Genomic DNA, 26,983 nt, shown 5'->3' with positions numbered 1-26,983 from the left:
CCCCAATGCAGGGGGCACCGGTGATGTGATCCCCAATGCAGGGGGCACCGGTGATCCCCAATGCTGGGGGCCCTGGTGATCCCCAATACAGGGGGCACCGGTGATCTCCAATGCAGGGGGCACCGGTGATCCCCAATGCAGGGGGCACCAGTGATGTGATTCCCAATGCAGGGGGCACCGGTGATCCCCAATGCAGGGGGCCCCGGTGATGTGATCCCCAATGCAGGGGGCCCCGGCGATCCCCAATGCAGGGGGCACCGGTGTCCCCAATGCAGGGGGCACCGGTGATGTGATCTCCAATGCAGGGGGCACCGGTGATCCCCAATGCAGGGGGCACCGGCGATCCTCAATGCAGGGGGCACCGGTGATCCCCAATGCAGGGGGCACCGGTGATGTGATCCCCAATGCAGGGGGTCCCGGTGATCCCCAATGCAGGGGGCACCGGCGATCCTCAATGCAGGGGGCACCGGTGATCCCCAATGCAGGGGGCACCGGTGATGTGATCCCCAATGCAGGGGGCACCGGTGATGTGATCTCCAATGCAGGGGGCACCGGTGATCCCCAATGCAGGGGGCACCGGCGATCCTCAATGCAGGGGGCACCGGTGATCCCCAATGCAGGGGGCCCCGGTGATCCCCAATGCAGGGAGCCCCGGTGATCCCCAATGCAGGGGGCACCGGTGATGTGATCCCCAATGCAGGGGGCCCCGGTGATCCCCAATACAGGGGGCACCGGTGATCCCCAATGCAGGGGGCACCGGTGATGTGATCCCCAATGCAGGGGGCCCCGGTGATCCCCAATGCAGGGGGCACCGGTGACCCCCAATGCAGGGGGCCCCGGTGATCCCCAATGCAGGGGGCACCGGTGATCCCCAATGCAGGGGGCACCGGTGATGTGATCTCCAATGCAGGGGGCCCCGGTGATGTGATCCCCAATGCAGGGGGCCCCGGTGATTCCCAATGCAGGGGGCACCGGTGACCCCCAATGCAGGGGGCACCGGTGATCCCCAATGCAGGGGGCCCCGGTGATGTGATCCCCAATGCAGGGGGCCCCGGCGATCCCCAATGCAGGGGGCACCGGTGTCCCCAATGCAGGGGGCACCGGTGATGTGATCCCCAATGCAGGGGGCCCCAGTGATCCCCAATGCAGGGAGCCCCGGTGATCCCTAATGCAGGGGGCACCGGTGATGTGATCCCCAATGCAGGGGGCCCCGGTGATCCCCAATGCAGGGGGCAACGGTGATCCTCAATGCAGGGGGCACCGGTGATCCTCAATGCAGGGGGTCCCGGTGATCCCCAATGCAGGGGGCACCGGTGATCCCCAATGCAGGGGGCCCCGGTGATCCCCAATGCAGGGGGCACCGGTGATGTGATCCCCAATGCAGGGGGCCCGGTGATCCCCAATGCAGGGGGCACCGGTGATGTGATCCCCAATGCAGGGGGCCCGGTGATCCCCAATGCAGGGGGCACCGGTGATCCCCAATGCAGGGGGCACCAGTGATGTGATCCCCAATGCAGGGGGCACCGGTGATCCCCAATGCAGGGGGCACCAGTGATGTGATCCCCAATGCAGGGGGCCCCGGTGATCCCCAATGCAGGGGGCACCGGTGATCCCCAATGCAGGGGGCACCAGTGATGTGATCCTCAATGCAGGGGGCACCGGTGATCCCCAATGCAGGGGGCCCCGGTGATCCCCAATGCAGGGGGCACCGGTGATGTGATCCCCAATGCAGGGGGCACCGGTGATCCCCAATGCAGGGGGCACCGGTGATGTGATCTCCAATGCAGGGGGCCCCGGTGATGTGATCCCCAATGCAGGGGGCCCCGGTGATTCCCAATGCAGGGGGCACCGGTGACCCCCAATGCAGGGGGCCCCGGTGATCCCCAATGCAGGGGGCCCCGGTGATGTGATCCCCAATGCAGGGGGCCCAGGCGATCCCCAATGCAGGGGGCACCGGTGTCCCCAATGCAGGGGGCACCGGTGATGTGATCCCCAATGCAGGGGGACACAGTGATCCCCAATGCAGGGAGCCCCGGTGATCCCCAATGCAGGGGGCACCGGTGATGTGATCCCCAATGCAGGGGGCCCCGGTGATCCCCAATACAGGGGGCACCGGTGATCCCCAATGCAGGGGGCAACGGTGATCCTCAATGCAGGGGGCACCGGTGATCCTCAATGCAGGGGGTCCCGGTGATCCCCAATGCAGGGGGCACCGGTGATCCCCAATGCAGGGGGCCCCGGTGATCCCCAATGCAGGGGGCACCGGTGATGTGATCCCCAATGCAGGGGGCCCCGGTGATCCCCAATGCAGGGGGCACCGGTGATGTGATCCCCAATGCAGGGGGCCCGGTGATCCCCAATGCAGGGGGCACCGGTGATGTGATCCCCAATGCAGGGGGCCCGGTGATCCCCAATGCAGGGGGCACCGGTGATCCCCAATGCAGGGGGCACCAGTGATGTGATCCCCAATGCAGGGGGCACCGGTGATCCCCAATGCAGGGGGCACCAGTGATGTGATCCTCAATGCAGGGGGCACCGGTGATCCCCAATGCAGGGGGCCCCGGTGATGTGATCCCCAATACAGGGGGCACCGGTGATCTCCAATGCAGGGGGCACCGGTGATCCCCAATGCAGGGGGCCCTGGTGATCCCCAATACAGGGGGCACCGGTGATCTCCAATGCAGGGGGCACCGGTGATCCCCAATGCAGGGGGCCCTGGTGATCCCCAATACAGGGGGCACCGGTGATCTCCAATGCAGGGGGCACCGGTGATCCCCAATGCAGGGGGCAACGGTGATCCTCAATGCAGGGGGCACCGGTGATCCTCAATGCAGGGGGTCCCGGTGATCCCCAATGCAGGGGGCACCGGTGATCCCCAATGCAGGGGGCCCCGGTGATCCCCAATGCAGGGGGCACCGGTGATGTGATCCCCAATGCAGGGGGCCCGGTGATCCCCAATGCAGGGGGCACCGGTGATGTGATCCCCAATGCAGGGGGCCCGGTGATCCCCAATGCAGGGGGCACCGGTGATCCCCAATGCAGGGGGCACCAGTGATGTGATCCCCAATGCAGGGGGCACCGGTGATCCCCAATGCAGGGGGCACCAGTGATGTGATCCCCAATGCAGGGGGCCCCGGTGATCCCCAATGCAGGGGGCACCAGTGATGTGATCCTCAATGCAGGGGGCACCGGTGATCCCCAATGCAGGGGGCCCCGGTGATCCCCAATGCAGGGGGCACCGGTGATGTGATCCCCAATGCAGGGGGCACCGGTGATCCCCAATGCAGGGGGCACCGGTGATGTGATCTCCAATGCAGGGGGCCCCGGTGATGTGATCCCCAATGCAGGGGGCCCCGGTGATTCCCAATGCAGGGGGCACCGGTGACCCCCAATGCAGGGGGCCCCGGTGATCCCCAATGCAGGGGGCCCCGGTGATGTGATCCCCAATGCAGGGGGCCCAGGCGATCCCCAATGCAGGGGGCACCGGTGTCCCCAATGCAGGGGGCACCGGTGATGTGATCCCCAATGCAGGGGGACACAGTGATCCCCAATGCAGGGAGCCCCGGTGATCCCCAATGCAGGGGGCACCGGTGATGTGATCCCCAATGCAGGGGGCCCCGGTGATCCCCAATACAGGGGGCACCGGTGATCCCCAATGCAGGGGGCAACGGTGATCCTCAATGCAGGGGGCACCGGTGATCCTCAATGCAGGGGGTCCCGGTGATCCCCAATGCAGGGGGCACCGGTGATCCCCAATGCAGGGGGCCCCGGTGATCCCCAATGCAGGGGGCACCGGTGATGTGATCCCCAATGCAGGGGGCCCCGGTGATCCCCAATGCAGGGGGCACCGGTGATGTGATCCCCAATGCAGGGGGCCCGGTGATCCCCAATGCAGGGGGCACCGGTGATGTGATCCCCAATGCAGGGGGCCCGGTGATCCCCAATGCAGGGGGCACCGGTGATCCCCAATGCAGGGGGCACCAGTGATGTGATCCCCAATGCAGGGGGCACCGGTGATCCCCAATGCAGGGGGCACCAGTGATGTGATCCTCAATGCAGGGGGCACCGGTGATCCCCAATGCAGGGGGCCCCGGTGATGTGATCCCCAATACAGGGGGCACCGGTGATCTCCAATGCAGGGGGCACCGGTGATCCCCAATGCAGGGGGCCCTGGTGATCCCCAATACAGGGGGCACCGGTGATCTCCAATGCAGGGGGCACCGGTGATCCCCAATGCAGGGGGCCCTGGTGATCCCCAATACAGGGGGCACCGGTGATCTCCAATGCAGGGGGCACCGGTGATCCCCAATGCAGGGGGCACCGGTGATGTGATCCCCAATGCAGGGGGCACCGGTGATGTGATCCCGAATGCAGGGGGCACCGGTGATGTGATTTCCAATGCAGGGGGCACCGGTGATCCCCAATGCAGGGGGCACCGGTGATGTGATCCCCAATGCAGGGGGCCCCGGTGATCCCCAATGCAGGGGGCACCGGTGATGTGATCCCCAATGCAGGGGGCACCGGTGATCCCCAATGCAAGGGGGCACCGGTGATCCACAATGCAGGGGGCCCTGGTGAACCCCAATACAGGGGGCACCGGTGATCTCCAATGCAGGGGGCACCGGTGATCCCCAATGCAGGGGGCACCAGTGATGTGATTCCCAATGCAGGGGGCACCGGTGATCCCCAATGCAGGGGGCCCCGGTGATGTGATCCCCAATGCAGGGGGCCCCGGCGATCCCCAATGCAGGGGGCACCGGTGTCCCCAATGCAGGGGGCACCGGTGATGTGATCTCCAATGCAGGGGGCACCGGTGATCCCCAATGCAGGGGGCACCGGTGATGTGATCCCCAATGCAGGGGGCCCCGGTGATCCCCAATGCAGGGAGCCCCGGTGATCCCCAATGCAGGGGGAACCGGTGATGTGATCCCCAATGCAGGGGGCCCCGGTGATCCCCAATACAGGGGGCACCGGTGATCCCCAATGCAGGGGGCACCGGTGATGTGATCCCCAATGCAGGGGGCCCCGGTGATCCCCAATGCAGGGGGCACCGGTGACCCCCAATGCAGGGGGCCCCGGTGATCCCCAATGCAGGGGGCACCGGTGATCCCCAATGCAGGGGGCACCGGTGATGTGATCTCCAATGCAGGGGGCCCAGGTGATTCCCAATGCAGGGGGCACCGGTGACCCCCAATGCAGGGGGCACCGGTGATCCCCAATGCAGGGGGCCCTGGTGATGTGATCCCCAATGCAGGGGGCCCCGGCGATCCCCAATGCAGGGGGCACCGGTGTCCCCAATGCAGGGGGCACCGGTGATGTGATCCCAATGCAGGGGGCCCCAGTGATCCCCAATGCAGGGAGCCCCGGTGATCCCCAATGCAGGGGGCACCGGTGATGTGATCCCCAATGCAGGGGGCCCCGGTGATCCCCAATACAGGGGGCAACGGTGATCCTCAATGCAGGGGGCACTGGTGATCCTCAATGCAGGGGGTCCCGGTGATCCCCAATGCAGGGGGCACCGATGATCCCCAATGCAGGGGGCCCCGGTGATCCCCAATGCAGGGGGCACCGGTGATGTGATCCCCAATGCAGGGGGCCCGGTGATCCCCAATGCAGGGGGCACCGGTGATGTGATCCCCAATGCAGGGGGCCCGGTGATCCCCAATGCAGGGGGCACCGGTGATCCCCAATGCAGGGGGCACCAGTGATGTGATCCCCAATGCAGGGGGCACCAGTGATCCCCAATGCAGGGGGCACCAGTGATGTGATCCCCAATGCAGGGGGCCCCGGTGATCCCCAATGCAGGGGGCACCGGTGATCCCCAATGCAGGGGGCACCAGTGATGTGATCCTCAATGCAGGGGGCACCGGTGATCCCCAATGCAGGGAGCCCCGGTGATCCCCAATGCAGGGGGCACCGGTGATGTGATCCCCAATGCAGGGGGCACCGGTGATCCCCAATGCAGGGGGCACCGGTGATGTGATCTCCAATGCAGGGGGCCCCGGTGATGTGATCCCCAATGCAGGGGGCCCCGGTGATTCCCAATGCAGGGGGCACCGGTGACCCCCAATGCAGGGGGCACCGGTGATCCCCAATGCAGGGGGCCCCGGTGATGTGATCCCCAATGCAGGGGGCCCCGGCGATCCCCAATGCAGGGGGCACCGGTGTCCCCAATGCAGGGGGCACCGGTGATGTGATCCCCAATGCAGGGGGCCCCAGTGATCCCCAATGCAGGGAGCCCCGGTGATCCCCAATGCAGGGGGCACTGGTGATGTGATCCCCAATGCAGGGGGCCCCGGTGATCCCCAATACAAGGGGCACCGGTGATCCCCAATGCAGGGGGCAACGGTGATCCTCAATGCAGGGGGCACCGGTGATCCTCAATGCAGGGGGTCCCGGTGATCCCCAATGCAGGGGGCACCGGTGATCCCCAATGCAGGGGGCCCCGGTGATCCCCAATGCAGGGGGCACCGGTGATGTGATCCCCAATGCAGGGGGCCCGGTGATCCCCAATGCAGGGGGCACCGGTGATCCCCAATGCAGGGGGCACCAGTGATGTGATCCCCAATGCAGGGGGCACCGGTGATACCCAATGCAGGGGGCACCAGTGATGTGATCCCCAATGCAGAGGGCCCCGGTGATCCCCAATGCAGGGGGCACCGGTGATCCCCAATGCAGGGGGCACCAGTGATGTGATCCTCAATGCAGGGGGCACCGGTGATCCCCAATGCAGGGGGCCCCGGTGATGTGATCCCCAATACAGGGGGCACCGGTGATCTCCAATGCAGGGGGCACCGGTGATCCCCAATGCAGGGGGCCCTGGTGATCCCCAATACAGGGGGCACCGGTTATCTCCAATGCAGGGGGCACAGGTGATCCCCAATGCAGGGGGCCCTGGTGATCCCCAATACAGGGGGCACCGGTGATCTCCAATGCAGGGGGCACCGGTGATCCCCAATGCAGGGGGCACCGGTGATGTGATCCCCAATGCAGGGGGCACCGGTGATGTGATCCCCAATGCAGGGGGCACCAGTGATGTGATCCCCAATGCAGGGGGCACCGGTGATCCCCAATGCAGGGGGCACCAGTGATGTGATCCCCAATGCAGAGGGCCCCGGTGATCCCCAATGCAGGGGGCACCGGTGATCCCCAATGCAGGGGGCACCAGTGATGTGATCCTCAATGCAGGGGGCACCGGTGATACCCAATACAGGGGGCCCCGGTGATGTGATCCCCAATACAGGGGGCACCGGTGATCTCCAATGCAGGGGGCACCGGTGATCCCCAATGCAGGGGGCCCTGGTGATCCCCAATACAGGGGGCACCGGTTATCTCCAATGCAGGGGGCACCGGTGATCCCCAATGCAGGGGGCCCTGGTGATCCCCAATACAGGGGGCACCGGTGATCTCCAATGCAGGGGGCACCGGTGATCCCCAATGCAGGGGGCACCGGTGATGTGATCCCCAATGCAGGGGGCACCGGTGATGTGATCCCCAATGCAGGGGGCACCGGTGATGTGATCTCCAATGCAGGGGGCACCGGTGATCCCCAATGCAGGGGGCACCGGTGATGTGATCCCCAATGCAGGGGGCCCCGGTGATCCCCAATGCAGGGGGCACCGGTGATGTGATCCCCAATGCAGGGGGCACCGGTGATCCCCAATGCAGGGGGCACCGGTGATCCCCAATGCAGGGGGCCCTGGTGATCCCCAATACAGGGGGCACCGGTGATCTCCAATGCAGGGGGCACCGGTGATCCCCAATGCAGGGGGCACCAGTGATGTGATTCCCAATGCAGGGGGCACCGGTGATCCCCAATGCAGGGGGCCCCGGTGATGTGATCCCCAATGCATGGGGCCCCGGCGATCCCCAATGCAGGGGGCACCGGTGTCCCCAATGCAGGGGGCACCGGTGATGTGATCTCCAATGCAGGGGGCACCGGTGATCCCCAATGCAGGGGGCACCGGTGATGTGATCCCCAATGCAGGGGGCCCCGGTGATCCCCAATGCAGGGAGCCCCGGTGATCCCCAATGCAGGGGGCACCGGTGATGTGATCCCCAATGCAGGGGGCCCCGGTGATCCCCAATACAGGGGACACCGGTGATCCCCAATGCAGGGGGCACCGGTGATGTGATCCCCAATGCAGGGGGCCCCGGTGATCCCCAATGCAGGGGGCACCGGTGACCCCCAATGCAGGGGGCCCCGGTGATCCCCAATGCAGGGGGCACCGGTGATCCCCAATGCAGGGGGCACCGGTGATGTGATCTCCAATGCAGGGGGCCCCGGTGATGTGATCCCCAATGCAGGGGGCCCCGGTGATTCCCAATGCAGGGGGCACCGGTGACCCCCAATGCAGGGGGCACCGGTGATCCCCAATGCAGGGGGCCCCGGTGATGTGATCCCCAATGCAGGGGGCCCCGGCGATCCCCAATGCAGGGGGCACCGGTGTCCCCAATGCAGGGGGCACCGGTGTCCCCAATGCAGGGGGCACCGGTGATGTGATCCCCAATGCAGGGGGCCCCAGTGATCCCCAATGCAGGGAGCCCCGGTGATCCCCAATGCAGGGGGCACCGGTGATGTGATCCCCAATGCAGGGGGCCCCGGTGATCCCCAATACAGGGGGCACCGGTGATCTCCAATGCAGGGGGCAACGGTGATCCTCAATGCAGGGGGCACCGGTGATCCTCAATGCAGGGGGTCCCGGTGATCCCCAATGCAGGGGGCACCGGTGATCCCCAATGCAGGGGGCCCCGGTGATCCCCAATGCAGGGGGCACCGGTGATGTGATCCCCAATGCAGGGGGCCCGGTGATCCCCAATGCAGGGGGCACCGGTGATGTGATCCCCAATGCAGGGGGCCCGGTGATTCCCAATCCAGGGGGCACCGGTGATCCCCAATGCAGGGGGCACCAGTGATGTGATCCCCAATGCAGGGGGCACCAGTGATGTGATCCCCAATGCAGGGGGCACCGGTGATCCCCAATGCAGGGGGCACCGGTGATGTGATCCCCAATGCAGGGAGCCCCGGTGATCCCCAATGCAGGGGGCACCAGTGATGTGATCCCCAATGCAGGGGGCACCGGTGATCCCCAATGCAGGGGGCACCAGTGATGTGATCCCCAATGCAGGGGGCACCAGTGATGTGATCCCCAATGCAGGGGGCACCGGTGATCCCCAATGCAGGGGGCACCGGTGATGTGATCCCCAATGCAGGGAGCCCCGGTGATCCCCAATGCAGGGGGCACCAGTGATGTGATCCCCAATGCAGGGGGCACCGGTGATCCCCAATGCAGGGGGCACCAGTGATGTGATCCCCAATGCAGGGGGCCCCGGTGATCCCCAATGCAGGGGGCACCGGTGATCCCCAATGCAGGGGGCACCAGTGATGTGATCCTCAATGCAGGGGGCACCGGTGATCCCCAATGCAGGGGGCCCCGGTGATCCCCAATGCAGGGGCACCGGTGATGTGATCCCCAATGCAGGGGGCACCGGTGATCCCCAATGCAGGGGGCACCGGTGATGTGATCTCCAATGCAGGGGGCCCCGGTGATGTGATCCCCAATGCAGGGGGCCCCAGTGATTCCCAATGCAGGGGGCACCGGTGATTCCCAATGCAGGGGGCACCGGTGACCCCCAATGCATGGGGGCACCGGTGATCCCCAATGCAGGGGGCCCAGGTGATGTGATCCCCAATGCAGGGGGCCTCGGCGATCCCCAATGCAGGGGGCACCGGTGTCCCCAATGCAGGGGGCACCGGTGATGTGATCCCCAATGCAGGGGGCCCCGGTGATCCCCAATACAGGGGGCACCGGTGATCCCCAATGCAGGGGGCAACGGTGATCCTCAATGCAGGGGGCACCGGTGATCCTCAATGCAGGGGGTCCCGGTGATCCCCAATGCAGGGGGCACCGGTAATCCCCAATGCAGGGGGCCCCGGTGATCCCCAATGCAGGGGGCACCGGTGATGTGATCCCCAATGCAGGGGGCCCGGTGATCCCCAATGCAGGGGGCACCGGTGATGTGATCCCCAATGCAGGGGGCCCGGTGATCCCCAATGCAGGGGGCACCGGTGATCCCCAATGCAGGGGGCACCAGTGATGTGATCCCCAATGCAGGGGGCAGCGGTGATCCCCAATGCAGGGGGCACCAGTGATGTGATCCCCAATGCAGGGGGCCCCAGTGATCCCCAATGCAGGGGGCACCGGTGATCCCCAATGCAGGGGGCACCAGTGATGTGATCCTCAATGCAGGGGGCACGGGTGATCCCCAATGCAGGGGGCCCCGGTGATCCCCAATGCAGGGGGCACCGGTGATCCTCAATGCAGGGGGCACCGGTGATGTGATCCCCAATGCAGGGGACCCCGGTGATCCCCAATACAGGGGGCACCGGTGATCCCCAATGCAGGGGGCCCCGGTGATCCCCAATGCAGGGGGCACCGGTGATCCCCAATGCAGGGGGCACCAGTGATGTGATCCTCAATGCAGGGGGCACCGGTGATCCCCAATGCAGGGGGCCCCGGTGATCCCCAATGCAGGGGGCACCGGTGATCCTCAATGCAGGGGGCACCGGTGATGTGATCCCCAATGCAGGGGACCCCGGTGATCCCCAATACAGGGGGCACCGGTGATCCCCAATGCAGGGGGCACCGGCGATCTCAATGCAGGGGGCACCGGCGATCCTCAATGCAGGGGGCACCGGTGATCCTCAATGCAGGGGGCACCGGTGATGTGATCCCCAATGCAGGGGGCCCCGGTGATCCCCAATGCAGGGGGCACCGGTGATGTGATCCCCAATGCAGGGGGCCCCGGTGATCCCCAATGCAGGGGGGCACCGGTGATCCCCAATGCAGGGGGCCCCGGTGATCCCCAATGCAGGGGGCACCGGTGATGTGATCCCCAATACAGGGGGCACGGGTGATCCCCAATGCAGGGGGCACCGGTGATCCCCAATGCAGGGGGCACCGGTGACCCCCAATGCAGGGGGCACCGGTGATGTGATCCCCAATGCAGGGGGCACCGGTGACCCCCAATGCAGGGGGCACCGGTGATGTGATCCCCAATACAGGGGGCACCGTTGATCCCCAATGCAGGGGGCACCGGTGATCCCCAATGCAGGGGGCACCGGTGATCCCCAATGCAGGGGGCACCGGTGATGTGATCCCCAATGCAGGGGGCCCCGGTGATCCCCAATGCAGGGGGCACCGGTGATCCCCAATGCAGGGGGCACCGGTGATCCCCAATGCAGGGGGCACCGGTGATGTGATCCCCAATACAGGGGGCACCGGTGATCCCCAATGCAGGGGGCACCGGTGATCCCCAATGCAGGGGGCACCGGTGATGTGATCCCCAATGCAGGGGGCACCGGTGATCCCCAATGCAGTGGGCACCGGTGATGTGATCCCCAATACAGGTGGCACCAGTGATGTGATCCCCAATGCAGGGGGCACCAGTGATGTGATCCCCAATGCAGGGGGTCCCAGTGATCCCCAATGCAGGGGGCACCAGTGATGTGATCCCCAATGTAGGGGGCCCCGGTGATCCCCAATACATGGGGCACCGGTGATCCCCAATGCAGGGGGCACCGGTGATGTGATCCCCAATGCAGGGGGCCCCAGTGATCCCCAATGCAGGGAGCCCCGGTGATCCCCAATGCAGGGGGCACCGGTGATGTGATCCCCAATGCAGGGGGCCCCGGTGATCCCCAATACAGGGGGCACCGGTGATCTCCAATGCAGGGGGCAACGGTGATCCTCAATGCAGGGGGCACCGGTGATCCTCAATGCAGGGGGTCCCGGTGATCCCCAATGCAGGGGGCACCGGTGATCCCCAATGCAGGGGGCCCCGGTGATCCCCAATGCAGGGGGCACCGGTGATGTGATCCCCAATGCAGGGGGCCCGGTGATCCCCAATGCAGGGGGCACCGGTGATGTGATCCCCAATGCAGGGGGCCCGGTGATTCCCAATCCAGGGGGCACCGGTGATCCCCAATGCAGGGGGCACCAGTGATGTGATCCCCAATGCAGGGGGCACCAGTGATGTGATCCCCAATGCAGGGGGCACCGGTGATCCCCAATGCAGGGGGCACCGGTGATGTGATCCCCAATGCAGGGAGCCCCGGTGATCCCCAATGCAGGGGGCACCAGTGATGTGATCCCCAATGCAGGGGGCACCGGTGATCCCCAATGCAGGGGGCACCAGTGATGTGATCCCCAATGCAGGGGGCACCAGTGATGTGATCCCCAATGCAGGGGGCACCGGTGATCCCCAATGCAGGGGGCACCGGTGATGTGATCCCCAATGCAGGGAGCCCCGGTGATCCCCAATGCAGGGGGCACCAGTGATGTGATCCCCAATGCAGGGGGCACCGGTGATCCCCAATGCAGGGGGCACCAGTGATGTGATCCCCAATGCAGGGGGCCCCGGTGATCCCCAATGCAGGGGGCACCGGTGATCCCCAATGCAGGGGGCACCAGTGATGTGATCCTCAATGCAGGGGGCACCGGTGATCCCCAATGCAGGGGGCCCCGGTGATCCCCAATGCAGGGGCACCGGTGATGTGATCCCCAATGCAGGGGGCACCGGTGATCCCCAATGCAGGGGGCACCGGTGATGTGATCTCCAATGCAGGGGGCCCCGGTGATGTGATCCCCAATGCAGGGGGCCCCAGTGATTCCCAATGCAGGGGGCACCGGTGATTCCCAATGCAGGGGGCACCGGTGACCCCCAATGCATGGGGGCACCGGTGATCCCCAATGCAGGGGGCCCAGGTGATGTGATCCCCAATGCAGGGGGCCTCGGCGATCCCCAATGCAGGGGGCACCGGTGTCCCCAATGCAGGGGGCACCGGTGATGTGATCCCCAATGCAGGGGGCCCCGGTGATCCCCAATACAGGGGGCACCGGTGATCCCCAATGCAGGGGGCAACGGTGATCCTCAATGCAGGGGGCACCGGTGATCCTCAATGCAGGGGGTCCCGGTGATCCCCAATGCAGGGGGCACCGGTAATCCCCAATGCAGGGGGCCCCGGTGATCCCCAATGCAGGGGGCACCGGTGATGTGATCCCCAATGCAGGGGGCCCGGTGATCCCCAATGCAGGGGGCACCGGTGATGTGATCCCCAATGCAGGGGGCCCGGTGATCCCCAATGCAGGGGGCACCGGTGATCCCCAATGCAGGGGGCACCAGTGATGTGATCCCCAATGCAAGGGGCAGCGGTGATCCCCAATGCAGGGGGCACCAGTGATGTGATCCCCAATGCAGGGGGCCCCAGTGATCCCCAATGCAGGGGGCACCGGTGATCCCCAATGCAGGGGGCACCAGTGATGTGATCCTCAATGCAGGGGGCACGGGTGATCCCCAATGCAGGGGGCCCCGGTGATCCCCAATGCAGGGGGCACCGGTGATCCTCAATGCAGGGGGCACCGGTGATGTGATCCCCAATGCAGGGGACCCCGGTGATCCCCAATACAGGGGGCACCGGTGATCCCCAATGCAGGGGGCCCCGGTGATCCCCAATGCAGGGGGCACCGGTGATCCCCAATGCAGGGGGCACCAGTGATGTGATCCTCAATGCAGGGGGCACCGGTGATCCCCAATGCAGGGGGCCCCGGTGATCCCCAATGCAGGGGGCACCGGTGATCCTCAATGCAGGGGGCACCGGTGATGTGATCCCCAATGCAGGGGACCCCGGTGATCCCCAATACAGGGGGCACCGGTGATCCCCAATGCAGGGGGCACCGGCGATCTCAATGCAGGGGGCACCGGCGATCCTCAATGCAGGGGGCACCGGTGATCCTCAATGCAGGGGGCACCGGTGATGTGATCCCCAATGCAGGGGGCCCCGGTGATCCCCAATGCAGGGGGCACCGGTGATGTGATCCCCAATGCAGGGGGCCCCGGTGATCCCCAATGCAGGGGGGCACCGGTGATCCCCAATGCAGGGGGCCCCGGTGATCCCCAATGCAGGGGGCACCGGTGATGTGATCCCCAATACAGGGGGCACGGGTGATCCCCAATGCAGGGGGCACCGGTGATCCCCAATGCAGGGGGCACCGGTGACCCCCAATGCAGGGGGCACCGGTGATGTGATCCCCAATGCAGGGGGCACCGGTGACCCCCAATGCAGGGGGCACCGGTGATGTGATCCCCAATACAGGGGGCACCGTTGATCCCCAATGCAGGGGGCACCGGTGATCCCCAATGCAGGGGGCACCGGTGATCCCCAATGCAGGGGGCACCGGTGATGTGATCCCCAATGCAGGGGGCCCCGGTGATCCCCAATGCAGGGGGCACCGGTGATCCCCAATGCAGGGGGCACCGGTGATCCCCAATGCAGGGGGCACCGGTGATGTGATCCCCAATACAGGGGGCACCGGTGATCCCCAATGCAGGGGGCACCGGTGATCCCCAATGCAGGGGGCACCGGTGATGTGATCCCCAATGCAGGGGGCGCCGGTGATCCCCAATGCAGTGGGCACCGGTGATGTGATCCCCAATACAGGTGGCACCAGTGATGTGATCCCCAATGCAGGGGGCACCAGTGATGTGATCCCCAATGCAGGGGGTCCCAGTGATCCCCAATGCAGGGGGCACCAGTGATGTGATCCCCAATGTAGGGGGCCCCGGTGATCCCCAATACATGGGGCACCGGTGATCCCCAATGCAGGGGGCACCGGTGATGTGATCCCCGATGCAGGGGGCACCGGTGATCCCCGGTGATCCCCAATGCAGGGGGCACCGGTGATGTGATCCCCAATGCAGGGGGCCCCGGTGATCCCCAATACAGGGGGCACCGGTGATCCCCAATGCAGGGGGCACCAGTGATGTGATCCCCAATGCAGGGGGCACCGGTGATGTGATCCCCAATGCAGGGGGCACTGGTGATCCCCAATACAGGGGGCACCAGTGATGTGATCCCCAATGCAGGGGGTCCCGGTGATCCCCAATGCAGGGGGCACCAGTGATGTGATCCCCAATGCAGGGAGCACCGGTGATCCCCAATGCAGGGGGCACTGGCGATGTGATCCCCAATGCAGGGGGTCCCGGTGATCCCCAATACAGGGTGCACCGGTGATCCCCAATGCAGGGGGCCCCGGTGATCCCCAATGCAGGGGGCCCCGGTGATCCCCAATGCAGGGGGCACCGGTGATCCCCAATGCAGGGGGCACCGGTGATCCCCAATGCAGGGGGCACCGGTGATGTGATCCCCAATGCAGGGGGCCCCGGTGATCCCCAATGCAGGGGGCACCGGTGATCCCCAATGCAGGGGGCCCGGTGATCCCCAATGCAGGGGGTACCGGTGATGTGATCCCCAATGCAGGGGGCCCCAGTGATGTGATCCCCAATGCAGGGGGCCCTGGTGATCCCCAATGCAGGGGGCCCCGGTGATCCCCAATGCAGGGGGCACCGGTGATCCCCAATGCAGGGGGCACCGGTGATGTGATCCCCAATGCAGGGGGCCCCGGTGATCCCCAATGCAGGGAGCACCGGTGATCCCCAATGCAGGGGGCACCGGTGATGTGATCCCCAATGCAGGGGGCCCCGGTGATCCCCAATACAGGGGGCACCGGTGATCCCCAATGCAGGGGGCACCGGTGATGTGATCCCCAATGCAGGGGGCACCGGTGATCCCCAATGCAGGGGGCACCGGTGATGTGATCCCCAATGCAGGGGGCCCTGGCTGATCCCCAATGCAGGGGGCACCGGTGATCCCCAATGCAGGGGGCACCTGTGATCCCCAATGCAGGGGGCCCTGGTGATCCCCAATGCAGGGGGCACCGGTGATCTCCAATGCAGGGGACACCGGTGATCCCCAATGCAGGGGGCACCGGTGATCCCCAATGCAGGGGGCCCCGGTGATCCCCAATGCAGGGGGCCCCGCTGATCCCCAATGCAGGGAGCACCGGTGATCCCCAATGCAGGGGGCCCGGGTGATCCCCAATGCAGGGGGCACTGGTGATCCCCAATGCAGGGGGCCCGGGTGATCCCCAATGCAGGGGGCCCTGGTGATCCCCAATGCAGGGAGCACCGGTGATCCCCAATGCAGGGGGCCCCGGTGATCCCCAATGCAGGGGGCACCGGTGATCCCCAATGCAGGGAGCACCGGTGATCCCCAATGCAGGGGGCCCCGGTGATCCCCAATGCAGGGGGCCCGGGTGAACCCCAATGCAGGGGGCCCTGGTGATCCCCAATGCAGGGGGCCCCGGTGATCCCCAATGCAGGGAGCACCGGTGATCCCAAATGCAGGGGGCACCGGTGATGTGATCCCCAATGCAGGGGGCCCTGGTGATCCCCAATGCAGGGGGCACCGGTGATCCCCAATGCATGGAGCACCGGTGATCCCCAATGCAGGGGGCACCGGTGATGTGATCCCCAATGCAGGGGGTCCCGGTGATCCCCAATGCAGGGGGCACCGGTGATGTGATCCCCAATGCAGGGGGCCCGGTGATCCCCAATGCAGGGGGCACCGGTGATCCCCAATGCAGGGGGCACCAGTGATGTGATCCCCAATGCAGGGGGCCCGGGTGATCCCCAATGCAGGGGGCACCGGTGATCCCCAATGCAGGGGGCACCGGTGATCCCCAATGCAGGGGGCACCGGTGATGTGATCCCCAATGCAGGGGGTCCCGGTGATCCCCAATGCAGGGGGCCCCGGTGATCCCCAATGCAGGGGGCACCGATGATGTGATCCCCAATGCAGGGGGCACCGGTGATGTGATCCCCAATGCAGGGGGCCCTGGTGATCCCCAATGCAGGGGGCACCGGTGATCCCCAATGCAGGGGGCACCGGTGACCACCAATGCAGGGGGCACCGGTGATGTGATCCCCAATGCAGGGGGCCCCGGTGATCCCCAATGCAGGGGGCCCCGGTGATCCTCAATGCAGGGGGCACCGGTGATCCCCAATGCAGGGAGCACCGGTGATCCCCAATCAGGGCCGGACTGGCCATAGCGGGCACCGGGCGTTTCCCCGGTAGGCCGCTAGGGTGGGGCCGTTTTTGTTAACGGCAATATCGGCCCCCGGTAACAAAATCGGCCGAAAACGGCCCTCGCAAACTGCTCTGCTGCACTCCCCCTCACTCCAGGGGGAGGCAGCTGAGCAGTTTGCCAGGGTCGTTGTCAGTTCCCAGTCCGGCCCTGTCCCCAATGCAGGGGGCCCCGGTGATCCCCAATGCAGGGGATCACCGTGGGCCGAGAGGAGGGGCTGTGGGGGGGTGTAAAGGGGCCTAACTTCTAGCAGTACCTATTAATGCCCACCCCAGAGGATGGGCAGTTTCTGAGCCCCCCCCACATTTCAGGAGTGGAGACCAATGCCGTCCGCCTCTCCGGCTCCCAGGCATCAGTGCTGACTTTGGGGTTACCCGGGTGCAGGCCTTGCCCACCCCCCCCCCCCCATCCCTCCTGGCATGATGAAGTAGGGACTCACTGCATGTTTCTGGGGTTCCACGGCCCCACCCCTAAATCCATCTGACGCCCCCACCGTTGCCAGGAAACATACGGCAGCGCTGGACAGCGTGTCCCCTGGCACTGGCACCAGCGTTGCGGTTGTGGGCGGGGCATAGGGGGGTGGTAGCGAGGGGTTTAATAGGGTACCTAGCAACACCAACTGATCCATTTCTGTGGTGTTTATTGGGGGGGGGGGCAGAAAGAATCTATCAAACAGGGGAGGGGGCCGAGTGAAGCCATACTGGGGGGCACTGGCACCTGCATGAGGGGGCACGGGGTGGTATGGGGGGTCAATAGGGCCCCTATCAACAGCAACCGATCCATGTCTGGTGTGTGCATGTGGAGGGTGGTGGGGGTCGCAGAAAGTATCTACCGTGCAGGGGAGGGGCGCCTTCATGGCACAGGGAAGCCATACAGGCAGGGCCGCAGCTACCATTGGTTCAGGAAGTGCAGTGGCACCGGGGTCCAGCGCCCTGAGGCACACACTGAGCCCTGACAGCGCTATGTTTTATGAATCCGGCTGCAGTGAAATGGGCCATTGCCCTTGTCTTGCCCCAGGGCTCGCGGCATCCTTGCTACCTTATTGATACCGGGGTGTCACGTATGTATGCCTGCACGTGTAGGTACGTACATATGAATGCACGCAAGTATGTCTGGGTACTTACAAACCAGGAACCTACCATTACATTAGCAGAGCGGGCAGTATCTTGCTGACGCTGTAAGGCATCACCAAGAGGCATTGGTAAAAACAATTGTTTCCAAAGACAGGACCTACCGGCTTTGCCAGTGCTTGTTTTTGTGAGCAGTCATTAAAGTGGGTATGTTTGCTGTGCCCCCAGGGAAGGAACTGGGCGCAGAGCTTTGTACTAAGAGACGCTGAAGGGTGGCAGGAGTGAAGGAGACAACCAAGCTGTGCTGGTTTTCATCCTGCATGAGACATGTTTATTATTGGTTCTATTACCTATTCAACGTAACTTAGTTTTTTTAAAGCTCTTTAAGGCCTCTGGGCCACATTTCAAACTGATGAAAAAAATAACTGAAGGCAGAGTTGGCAGGAGGAGAAGGCAGGAAGGAGAGGTGTCAGTCTTAGAAGAGTTGAGTATTAAAGTGCAGTGCCACCTCGAGACAGGGAGTGGTATGGCAGTGTGGAGTGGAGTGCCACCTAGGGGCAGAGAGTGGTATGGCAGTGTGGAGTGTAGTGCCACCTCGAGGCAGGGAGTGGTATGACAGTGGGAGTGCAGTGCCACCTAGAGGCAGGGAGTGGTATGACAGTGGGAGTGCAGTGCCACCTAGAGGTAGGGAGTGGTATGGCAGTGTGGAGTGTAGTGCCACCTAGGGGCAGGGAGTGGTATGACAGTGGGAGTGCAGTGCCACCTAGAGGCAGGGAGTGGTATGACAGTGGGAGTGCAGTGCCACCTAGAGGCAGGTAGTGGTATGACATGCAATGTCTGGTTAGTACATAAGGAAGACACCTAAAAGAAAGGAGATGGTGTGTGTGACAAGAGGAGACAACTGTACACAGGGAAGAGGTGGGGAGAGAGAATATTAGAGGCCCCGGGACAGAGCCTCGACGGATGCTGTTCGAGAGGCGGTGGACTGATTTCATCACCAGGAGATTGAGAAAGAATGGCTGGAGGGGACTAAGGTTAACCAGACAAGAGGGGTCCATGCAGTACCAAGAGAGAGGAGTTTACTGAGCAATATGGTGTGGGCAGTGGTATCAAACGCATCAGAGAGGTGACCAAGAATGAGAGTTGCAGCAACCGATGGTGGCGCATTGCATCCTCCCCCGGAGAGCGTGATCCTGCCGGCAGCGGGCATGGGTGCACTGAAGCCATGAAGAGAGAGGAGTTGGCCTAACGGCTAGGGCAGTCGACCTCGAATCTGGGGAACCGGCTTTCGAGTCCCAGCAATGACGCTGAACATCCTGTGAATCTGGGCAAATCACTTAATCTCCCGTGCCTAACAAAAATGATTAATGTGTCCTCATGTAACGCAACTGGTGCTATGTAAAGCGCTCGGATACCAAATACCGGGTCAAGTTTGTGCTATATAAAACTCCATACATTTTTTTAATTTTTAAAGGTGGGAAGGGAGCCAATGGGCTTCCAGAAAAGTGGAAGTTGTTCAGTCACAGCTTCCTGGGACCTTTACGAGGCTGCCTCAAGGAAGAGTGTCTTCAAGGCAAACTCACAACTCATGAAGGTCGGGCCGTAAATGCATCTGTAACCAGAGCACGCAGTGTTCCTGGAAGGAGACCAGCACAGCTGACCTGTGTGGGTGACCACGCGAGGTCAGCTCCATGTGGATGAAGGCTCAGTGCTGACCACTGCTGGCACAGGAGGGCACCCCTTCCGGGAGAGACAAGAAGGACAACTCCGCTAATAGAGACTTCTTCCTACAAGGATCTTCTGTTGTAGGTTTGGCTGTGGGACGGATGCTATCTGCATCACGACATTGGTGCATAAATTAAACATACAGCTGGATGAGTTCTAAAACTGCTGAGTGGGCGATAAATTCTGCTTTGCTGGCGGAGATGGCGAAGTTTTGGTCACTCTGCGTTACGCATGTAATGCGGAGATACAGCCAAATTCCACCAACTGCCGCGTTGTGCAGTTTTTTCCCACGTGCAGCTCACCAATGGTAAATTGGAGAGTGCAAGCGAGAATTTGCATCCCCTAGGACGATTTTCGGGTGCTAGGAGTCCACTCTGTAGGATGTTTCCAAAGCTGGTAGTCCCGACCGTTCGCCGTGAGAAAGCTGCGGCTCGAGTAGAAAACCTGATCGAGTGGCAGCACCAGCCAAACCAACTTGAGAAGCAGCACCCTCTGGCTTACCGTTGGGTGCTGCGTATGCTGATTTTTCAGTGCGGAAAAAGCTCCCGGCGCTACAAATCAGTGCAAGCAATGAAATATGCAAATTTCCCCGGTTTGCAGAACTCCGCATAATCTCACAGAGCCTTACTGTAACTCTGTGGAATTCCTCAGAGTGAAACTCAGCAAGTTCTGCCCAACCAAAACTTTTATAGACAACGGGCCCGATTCACAAAAGTAATCTGAGTAAAAATCCTAACTTTACAACTTTCGGTATTCACAAAATACATTTAGGAGTACTAAAGTTAGGATTTCTAACTTTAGTACTCCTAAATGATTTTGTGAGTGCTGAAAGTCGTAAAGTTAGGATGTTTGTCTCAGATTACTTTTGTGAATCAGGCCACTTGTCTTTATTCCACTAGATGTTTCTACAAGTCATGCTTTGTTTTGACCTCGCTGTTAGTTTGTCTCATTCATCACTCACAGATCATATCCCCTGAGTACATGCCCCCTCCATGGGCTGTAGGAGGCAGGTGCACCAATCACAATTTCTAACTGCCTTTAATCTGTATTATTCCCCCCTCTCTCCTCGCCCCATCCCACAGACTGGAGAAGGAACTGGAAATCCTGGAGAATGGAGTCTCAGCCACATCCACACAGGAGAACCTGGCAGAAGAGGCGGCCAAGGGGGCGGACGTGGAGGAGCTGAAGAGAGCAGTGAACGACGTGCAGAAGGTAAGGGGGTGGCCCTGGTGGGGGAGAGGAGGGGCAGGAAGGTGTGGCGCCCTCTTTATGCAGCTGGGAGCAAATACTGGTTGTGCGGCCATCCCATCCAGTGTGCAAGTAGGTGCCCCACCCTGCGTGTGTAAGTATATGCCCCACTCTATGCCAGGAGGACCCCCACCCGGTGCGTGCCAGTGTGCTGTACCACAGCCTGTATAGTTGTCTACTGTCACATGTAGCATCACTGTATGATCCCAGGCAGGAGCTGCCCCTCACACCCTGTGTGTGAAGGCCGATGCCTTCCCATAAGCAGTTGTTGTGGTTGGTTGTAAATGTCATCTACTTCTCTTTGCCACATGGGGCACCCCTAGGAGGCGCTGCTCGGGGCTTCGGGACGGGCCGGCCTTCCCAGTACACTGCTTTACAGCGGCGGCTGCATGGGACCGAAGCAGCAAATGGGGGGGGGGGTGGTGGACAAGTAAAATAAAAAAAAACAGAGAACTTACCTGCGGCATTGCTCCTCTCCCAATTCGGACGCTGGTCAGGTCCCAGGCTGATCACAATGCGCAGGCTCCCAGAGGCCAATCCCAGTGCTGCTCTCATGCTGGCAGCCCTGGGATTGGTCTGATTTGGATGACAACATTGGTTTATTATCATTTTATTTTTCAAGTGTTTAGCTCTGCCGCCACCTAGTGGGACGACGCTCCTCTGCCACAATGGAATTATGCCAGTGCGGCAGCAAGTGAGATGGCTGCTCAGTCTGAACAAAGCAATGGAAGAGCGCTGTGGCGCCCTCTGCTGCCCGCGCTCTGCCATTGCCTCTTCTGTATCACACCAGGGGGCCCCCGGAGCAGGGACACAGCAATGGAAGAGCCCTGTGGCGCCCTCTGGTGCCCGCGCTCTCCCATTGCCTCTTCTGTTCACACCAGGGCGTCCTCTGAGCAGGCACACAGCAATGGAAGAGCCCCGTGGCGCCCTCTGGTGCCCGCGCTCTGCCATTGCCTCTTCCGTATCACTCCAGGGGGCCCTCTGAGCAGGACACAGCAATGGAAGAGCCCCGTGGCGCCCTCTGGTGCCCGCGCTCTGCCATTGCCTCTTCCGTATCACTCCAGGGGGCCCTCTGAGCAGGACACAGCAATGGAAGAGCTCTGTGGCGCCCTCTGCTGCCCGCGCTCTCCCATTGCCTCTTCTGTATCACTCCAGGGGGCCCCCGGAGCAGGGACACAGCAATGGAAGAGCCTGTGGCGCCCTCTGGTGTCCGCGCTCTGCCATTGCCTCTTCCGTATCACTCCAGGGGGCCCTCTGAGCAGGACACAGCAATGGAAGAGCCCTGTGGCGCCCTCTGCTGCCCGGGCTATGCCATTGCCTCTTCCGTATCACTCCAGGGGGCCCTCTGAGCAGGACACAGCAATGGAAGAGCCCTGTGGCGCCCTCTGGTGCCCGCGCTCTGCCATTGCCTCTTATGTATCCCACCAGGGGGTCCGCTGAGCAGGGACACAGCAATGAAAGAGCCCTGTGGCGCCCTCTGGTGTCCGCGCTCTCCCATTGCCTCTTCCGTATCACACCAGAGGGTCCTCGGAGCAGGGACACAGCAATGGAAGAGCCCTGTGGCGCCCTCTGCTGCCCGCGCTCTCCCATTGCCTCTTCCGTATCACACCAGGGGGCCCTCGGAGCAGGGACACAGCAATGGAAGAGCCCTGTGGCGCCCTCTGGTGCCCGCGCTCTCCCATTGCCTCTTCTGTTCACACCAGGGGGCCCTCTGAGCAGGCACACAGCAATGGAAGAGCCCTGTGGCGCCCTCTGCTGCCCGCGCTCTGCCATTGCCTCTTCTGTTCACACCAGGGGGCCCTCAGAGGAGACAGATCAATGGAAGAGCTCTAAGGCGCCCTCTGGTGCCCGCGCTCTCCCATTGCCTCTTCCGTATCACACCAGGGGGCCCTCTGAGCAGGACACAGCAATGGAAGAGCTCTGTGGCGCCCTCTGGTGCCCGCGCTCTCCCATTGCCTCTTCCGTATCACACCAGGGGGCCCTCTGAGCAGGCACACAGCAATGGAAGAGCCCTGTGGCGCCCTCTGCTGCCCGCGCTCTGCCATTGCCTCTTCTGTTCACACCAGGGGGCCCTCAGAGGAGACAGATCAATGGAAGAGCTCTAAGGCGCCCTCTGGTGCCCGCGCTCTCCCATTGCCTCTTCCGTATCACACCAGGGGGCCCTCTGAGCAGGACACAGCAATGGAAGAGCTCTGTGGTGCCCTCTGGTGCCCACGCTCTCCCATTGCCTCTTCCGTATCACACCAGGGGGCCCTCTGAGCAGGGACACAGCAATGGAAGAGCTCTGTGGCGCCCTCTGGTGCCCGCGCTCTCCCATTGCCTCTTCCGTATCACACCAGGGGGCCCTCTGAGCAGGGACACAGCAATGGAAGAGCTCTGTGGTGCCCTCTGGTGCCCACGCTCTCCCATTGCCTCTTCCGTATCACACCAGGGGGCCCTCTGAGCAGGGACACAGCAATGGAAGAGCTCTGTGGCGCCCTCTGGTGCCCGCGCTCTGCCATTGCCTCTTCTGTTCACACCAGGGGGCCCTCTGAGCAGGGACACAGCAATGGAAGAGCTCTGTGGCGCCCTCTGCTGCCCGCGCTCTGCCATTGCCTCTTCTGTTCACACCAGGGGCCCTCTGAGCAGGACACAGCAATGGAAGAGCCCTGTGGCGCCCTCTGGTGCCCGCGCTCTGCCATTACCTCTTCTGTATTACACCAGGGGGCCCTCTGAGCAGGGACACAGCAATGGAAGAGCCCTGTGGCGCCCTCTGGTGCCCGCGCTCTCCCATTGCCTCTTCTGTAGCACACCAGGGGGCCCTCGGAGCAGGGACACAGCAATGGAAGAGCCCTGTGGCGCCCTCTGGTGCCCGCGCTCTCCCATTGCCTCTTCTGTAGCACACCAGGGGGCCCTCGGAGCAGGGACACAGCAATGAAAGAGCCCTGTGGCGCCCTCTGCTGCCCGGGCTATGCCATTGCCTCTTCTGTATCACACCAGGGTGCCCTCACAGGAGACAGAGCAATGGAAGAGCCCTGTGGCGCCCTCTGGTGTCCGCGCTCTGCCACTGCCTCTTCTGTTCACACCAGGGGGCCCCCGGAGCAGGGACACAGCAATGGAAGAGCTCTGTGGCGCCCTCTGGTGCCCGCGCTCTCCTATTACCTCTTCTGTATCACACCAGGGGGCCCTCGGAGCAGGGACACAGCAATGGAAGAGCCCTGTGGCGCCCTCTGGTGTCCGCGCTCTGCCATTGCCTCTTCCGTATCACTCCAGGGGGCCCTCTGAGCAGGACACAGCAATGGAAGAGCCCCGTGGCGCCCTCTGGTGCCCGCGCTCTGCCATTGCCTCTTCCGTATCACTCCAGGGGGCCCTCTGAGCAGGACACAGCAATGGAAGAGCCCTGTGGCGCCCTCTGCTGCCCGTGCTCTGCCATTACCTCTTCTGTATCACTCCAGGGGGCCCTCTGAGCAGGGACACAGCAATGGAAGAGCTCTGTGGCGCCCTCTGCTGCCCGTGCTCTGCCATTACCTCTTCTGTATCACTCCAGGGGGCCCTCTGAGCAGGACACAGCAATGGAAGAGCCCTGTGGCGCCCTCTGCTGCCCGTGCTCTGCCATTACCTCTTCTGTATCACACCAGGGGGCCCTCGGAGCAGGGACACAGCAATGGAAGAGCCCTGTGGCGCCCTCTGGTGCCCGCGCTCTGCCATTGCCTCTTCTGTTCACACCAGGGGGCCCTCTGAGCAGGCACACAGCAATGGAAGAGCCCTGTGGCGCCCTCTGCTGACCGCGCTCTGCCATTGCCTCTTCCGTATCACACCAGGGGGCCCCCGGAGCAGGGACACAGCAATGGAAGAGCCCTGTGGCGCCCTCTGGTGCCCGCGCTCTGCCATTGCCTCTTCTGTATCACACCAGGGGGCCCCCGGAGCAGGGACACAGCAATGGAAGAGCCCTGTGGCGCCCTCTGGTGTCCGCGCTCTCCCATTGCCTCTTCCGTATCACACCAGAGGGTCCTCGGAGCAGGGACACAGCAATGGAAGAGCCCTGTGGCGCCCTCTGGTGCCCGCGCTCTGCCATTGCCTCTTCCGTATCACACCAGGGGGCCCTCGGAGCAGGGACACAGCAATGGAAGAGCCCTGTGGCGCCCTCTGGTGCCCGCGCTCTGCCATTGCCTCTTCCGTATCACACCAGGGGGCCCTCGGAGCAGGGACACAGCAATGGAAGAGCTCTGTGGCGCCCTCTGCTGCCCGGGCTATGCCATTGCCTCTTCCGTATCACACCAGGGGGCCCCCGGAGCAGGGACACAGCAATGGAAGAGCCCTGTGGCGCCCTCTGCTGCCCGCGCTCTGCCATTGCCTCTTCTGTTCACACCAGGGGGCCCTCAGAGGAGACAGATCAATGGAAGAGCCCTGTGGCGCCCTCTGGTGCCCACGCTCTCCCATTGCCTCTTCTGTTCACACCAGGGGGCCCTCGGAGCAGGGAAACAGCACTCACTGTCACTGTTTAGTATCCAGGGGAATGAACAGACTCAGGGCTGTGAGCGCCTGAATCCATCCCCAGAGCATGAACCTGGCTGTGAATTCTCCGCCCACCAGGGAGAGGCCAGGACGCGGGACACAGGGACGTGTCCTGGTGCCTCTGAGAAGCCGGTGGGGTTGAGGGAGGGTCGGTCGTATCTCAGACATACTTCATAAGTAAGGGACTCTGTAATATTATAAAGCACGCTAAAAACCTCAGGTGCAGGTACGTTATTGAAAAAAAAAACATTGGCAAAGCCAACAGTTCTCGCCTTTGGGACCTATTGCCTTTGGCAATCTTTTTAAGCGATGATTTGTAGCAAATGCAAACAGAAAGAAAAAAGAACTACTTACAGCCGAGTCATCTCATAGGCGCACACACGAGTGATGACGTGTGCACATGCATGCGTCATCATCAGGGTAACGAGAGTATGCTACATGGCAGGGACAAGCACAAGAAGTGACAGGCGACAACGCAAGCCAATGAAGTGAAAGAAGCAAACAAGAGTGACAATAAAGCCAGCCAATGCCGAGGAGTGCCTGAGCTCTGAGCCCCTTTAAACTCTGTGTGAGCCCACCACGGCTCAGCTCGTGCTGTCCGGCAGGCGAGACGTAAGGAAGGACTCTGCCCCAGCCCTGGTGGCCTTTCAGAGGGACCTGAGTGTTAGGAAAGGTCCCCTTTTGTTTCAGCTGCAAGTAACACCAATGTGTAGCCACGCCCAGGCCTGCCTCTTCCTCCCGTCAGTGGCCACAGAACTGTCTCTTTAAACCCCAAAGACTGAAGATGCTTCTAATGTCTCCTTTTATTTCTTTTCAGACTCCTCAAGGCACCCCTAAAGGTGAGTGACGTCACAAGCGCTGCTGCCCCTCAGGGGTTTCCCTTTTAGAGACAGTCCCTCTGACAAGAGCACTGGTGTGAAAGATCTGAACTCTGACCTCCCTCCAATATGTGTTCAACAAATTCACCTTTGATCCATCGGCCCAAATCTATCTTTTGAAATCTACTATCCACAGTCAATCACCTGTGACCTTTCGTCCAAAATCAGCCCCCTATTACCTGTAATCCGTGACCTAGCCCCGGTGAAATTTCACTCAGTCAATTCAATGTGACCTTTCACCCACAGTTAGTCACTTGTGACCTCTGGTCCACAATCTCTCATGACCTTTCACCCACAGTCAGACACTTGTGACCTGTGGTTCATAGGCCCTCGTGACCTTTCACACAGTCACCTGTGACCTGTGGTCCACAATCTCTCATGACCTTTCACCCACAGTCAGTCACCTGTGGTCTGTGGTCCACAATCTCTCATGACCTTTCACCCACAGTCAGTCACTTGTGGCCTGTGGTCCACAATCTCTCACGACCTTTCACCCACAGTCACCTGTGGTTCAGTCTCTCGTGACCCTTCACCCACAGTCAGTCACCTGTGACCTGTGGTCCACAATATCTCATGACCTTTC

General features: G+C 62.5%; 1 protein-coding gene across 2 annotated transcripts in view; it reads left to right on the top strand.

Annotated features, from left to right (window-relative positions):
- Window positions 1-26,983, top strand: part of PALM (paralemmin) — a 260,286-nt gene that overhangs the window by 212,804 nt on the left and 20,499 nt on the right. For both annotated transcript variants that reach the window (XM_086946734.1, XM_086946735.1), the window contains exons 5-6: window positions 20,863-20,992; window positions 26,340-26,361. In XM_086946734.1, coding sequence (XP_086802860.1) covers window positions 20,863-20,992; window positions 26,340-26,361 — 152 coding nt within the window. The remainder of the gene's footprint in view (window positions 1-20,862; window positions 20,993-26,339; window positions 26,362-26,983) is intronic.

Source organism: Lissotriton vulgaris, chromosome 12 (assembly GCF_964263255.1).
Source record: "Lissotriton vulgaris chromosome 12, aLisVul1.2, whole genome shotgun sequence".
Lineage (NCBI taxonomy): Eukaryota > Metazoa > Chordata > Amphibia > Caudata > Salamandridae > Lissotriton > Lissotriton vulgaris.
This window is presented reverse-complemented; position numbering and strand designations above follow the sequence as displayed.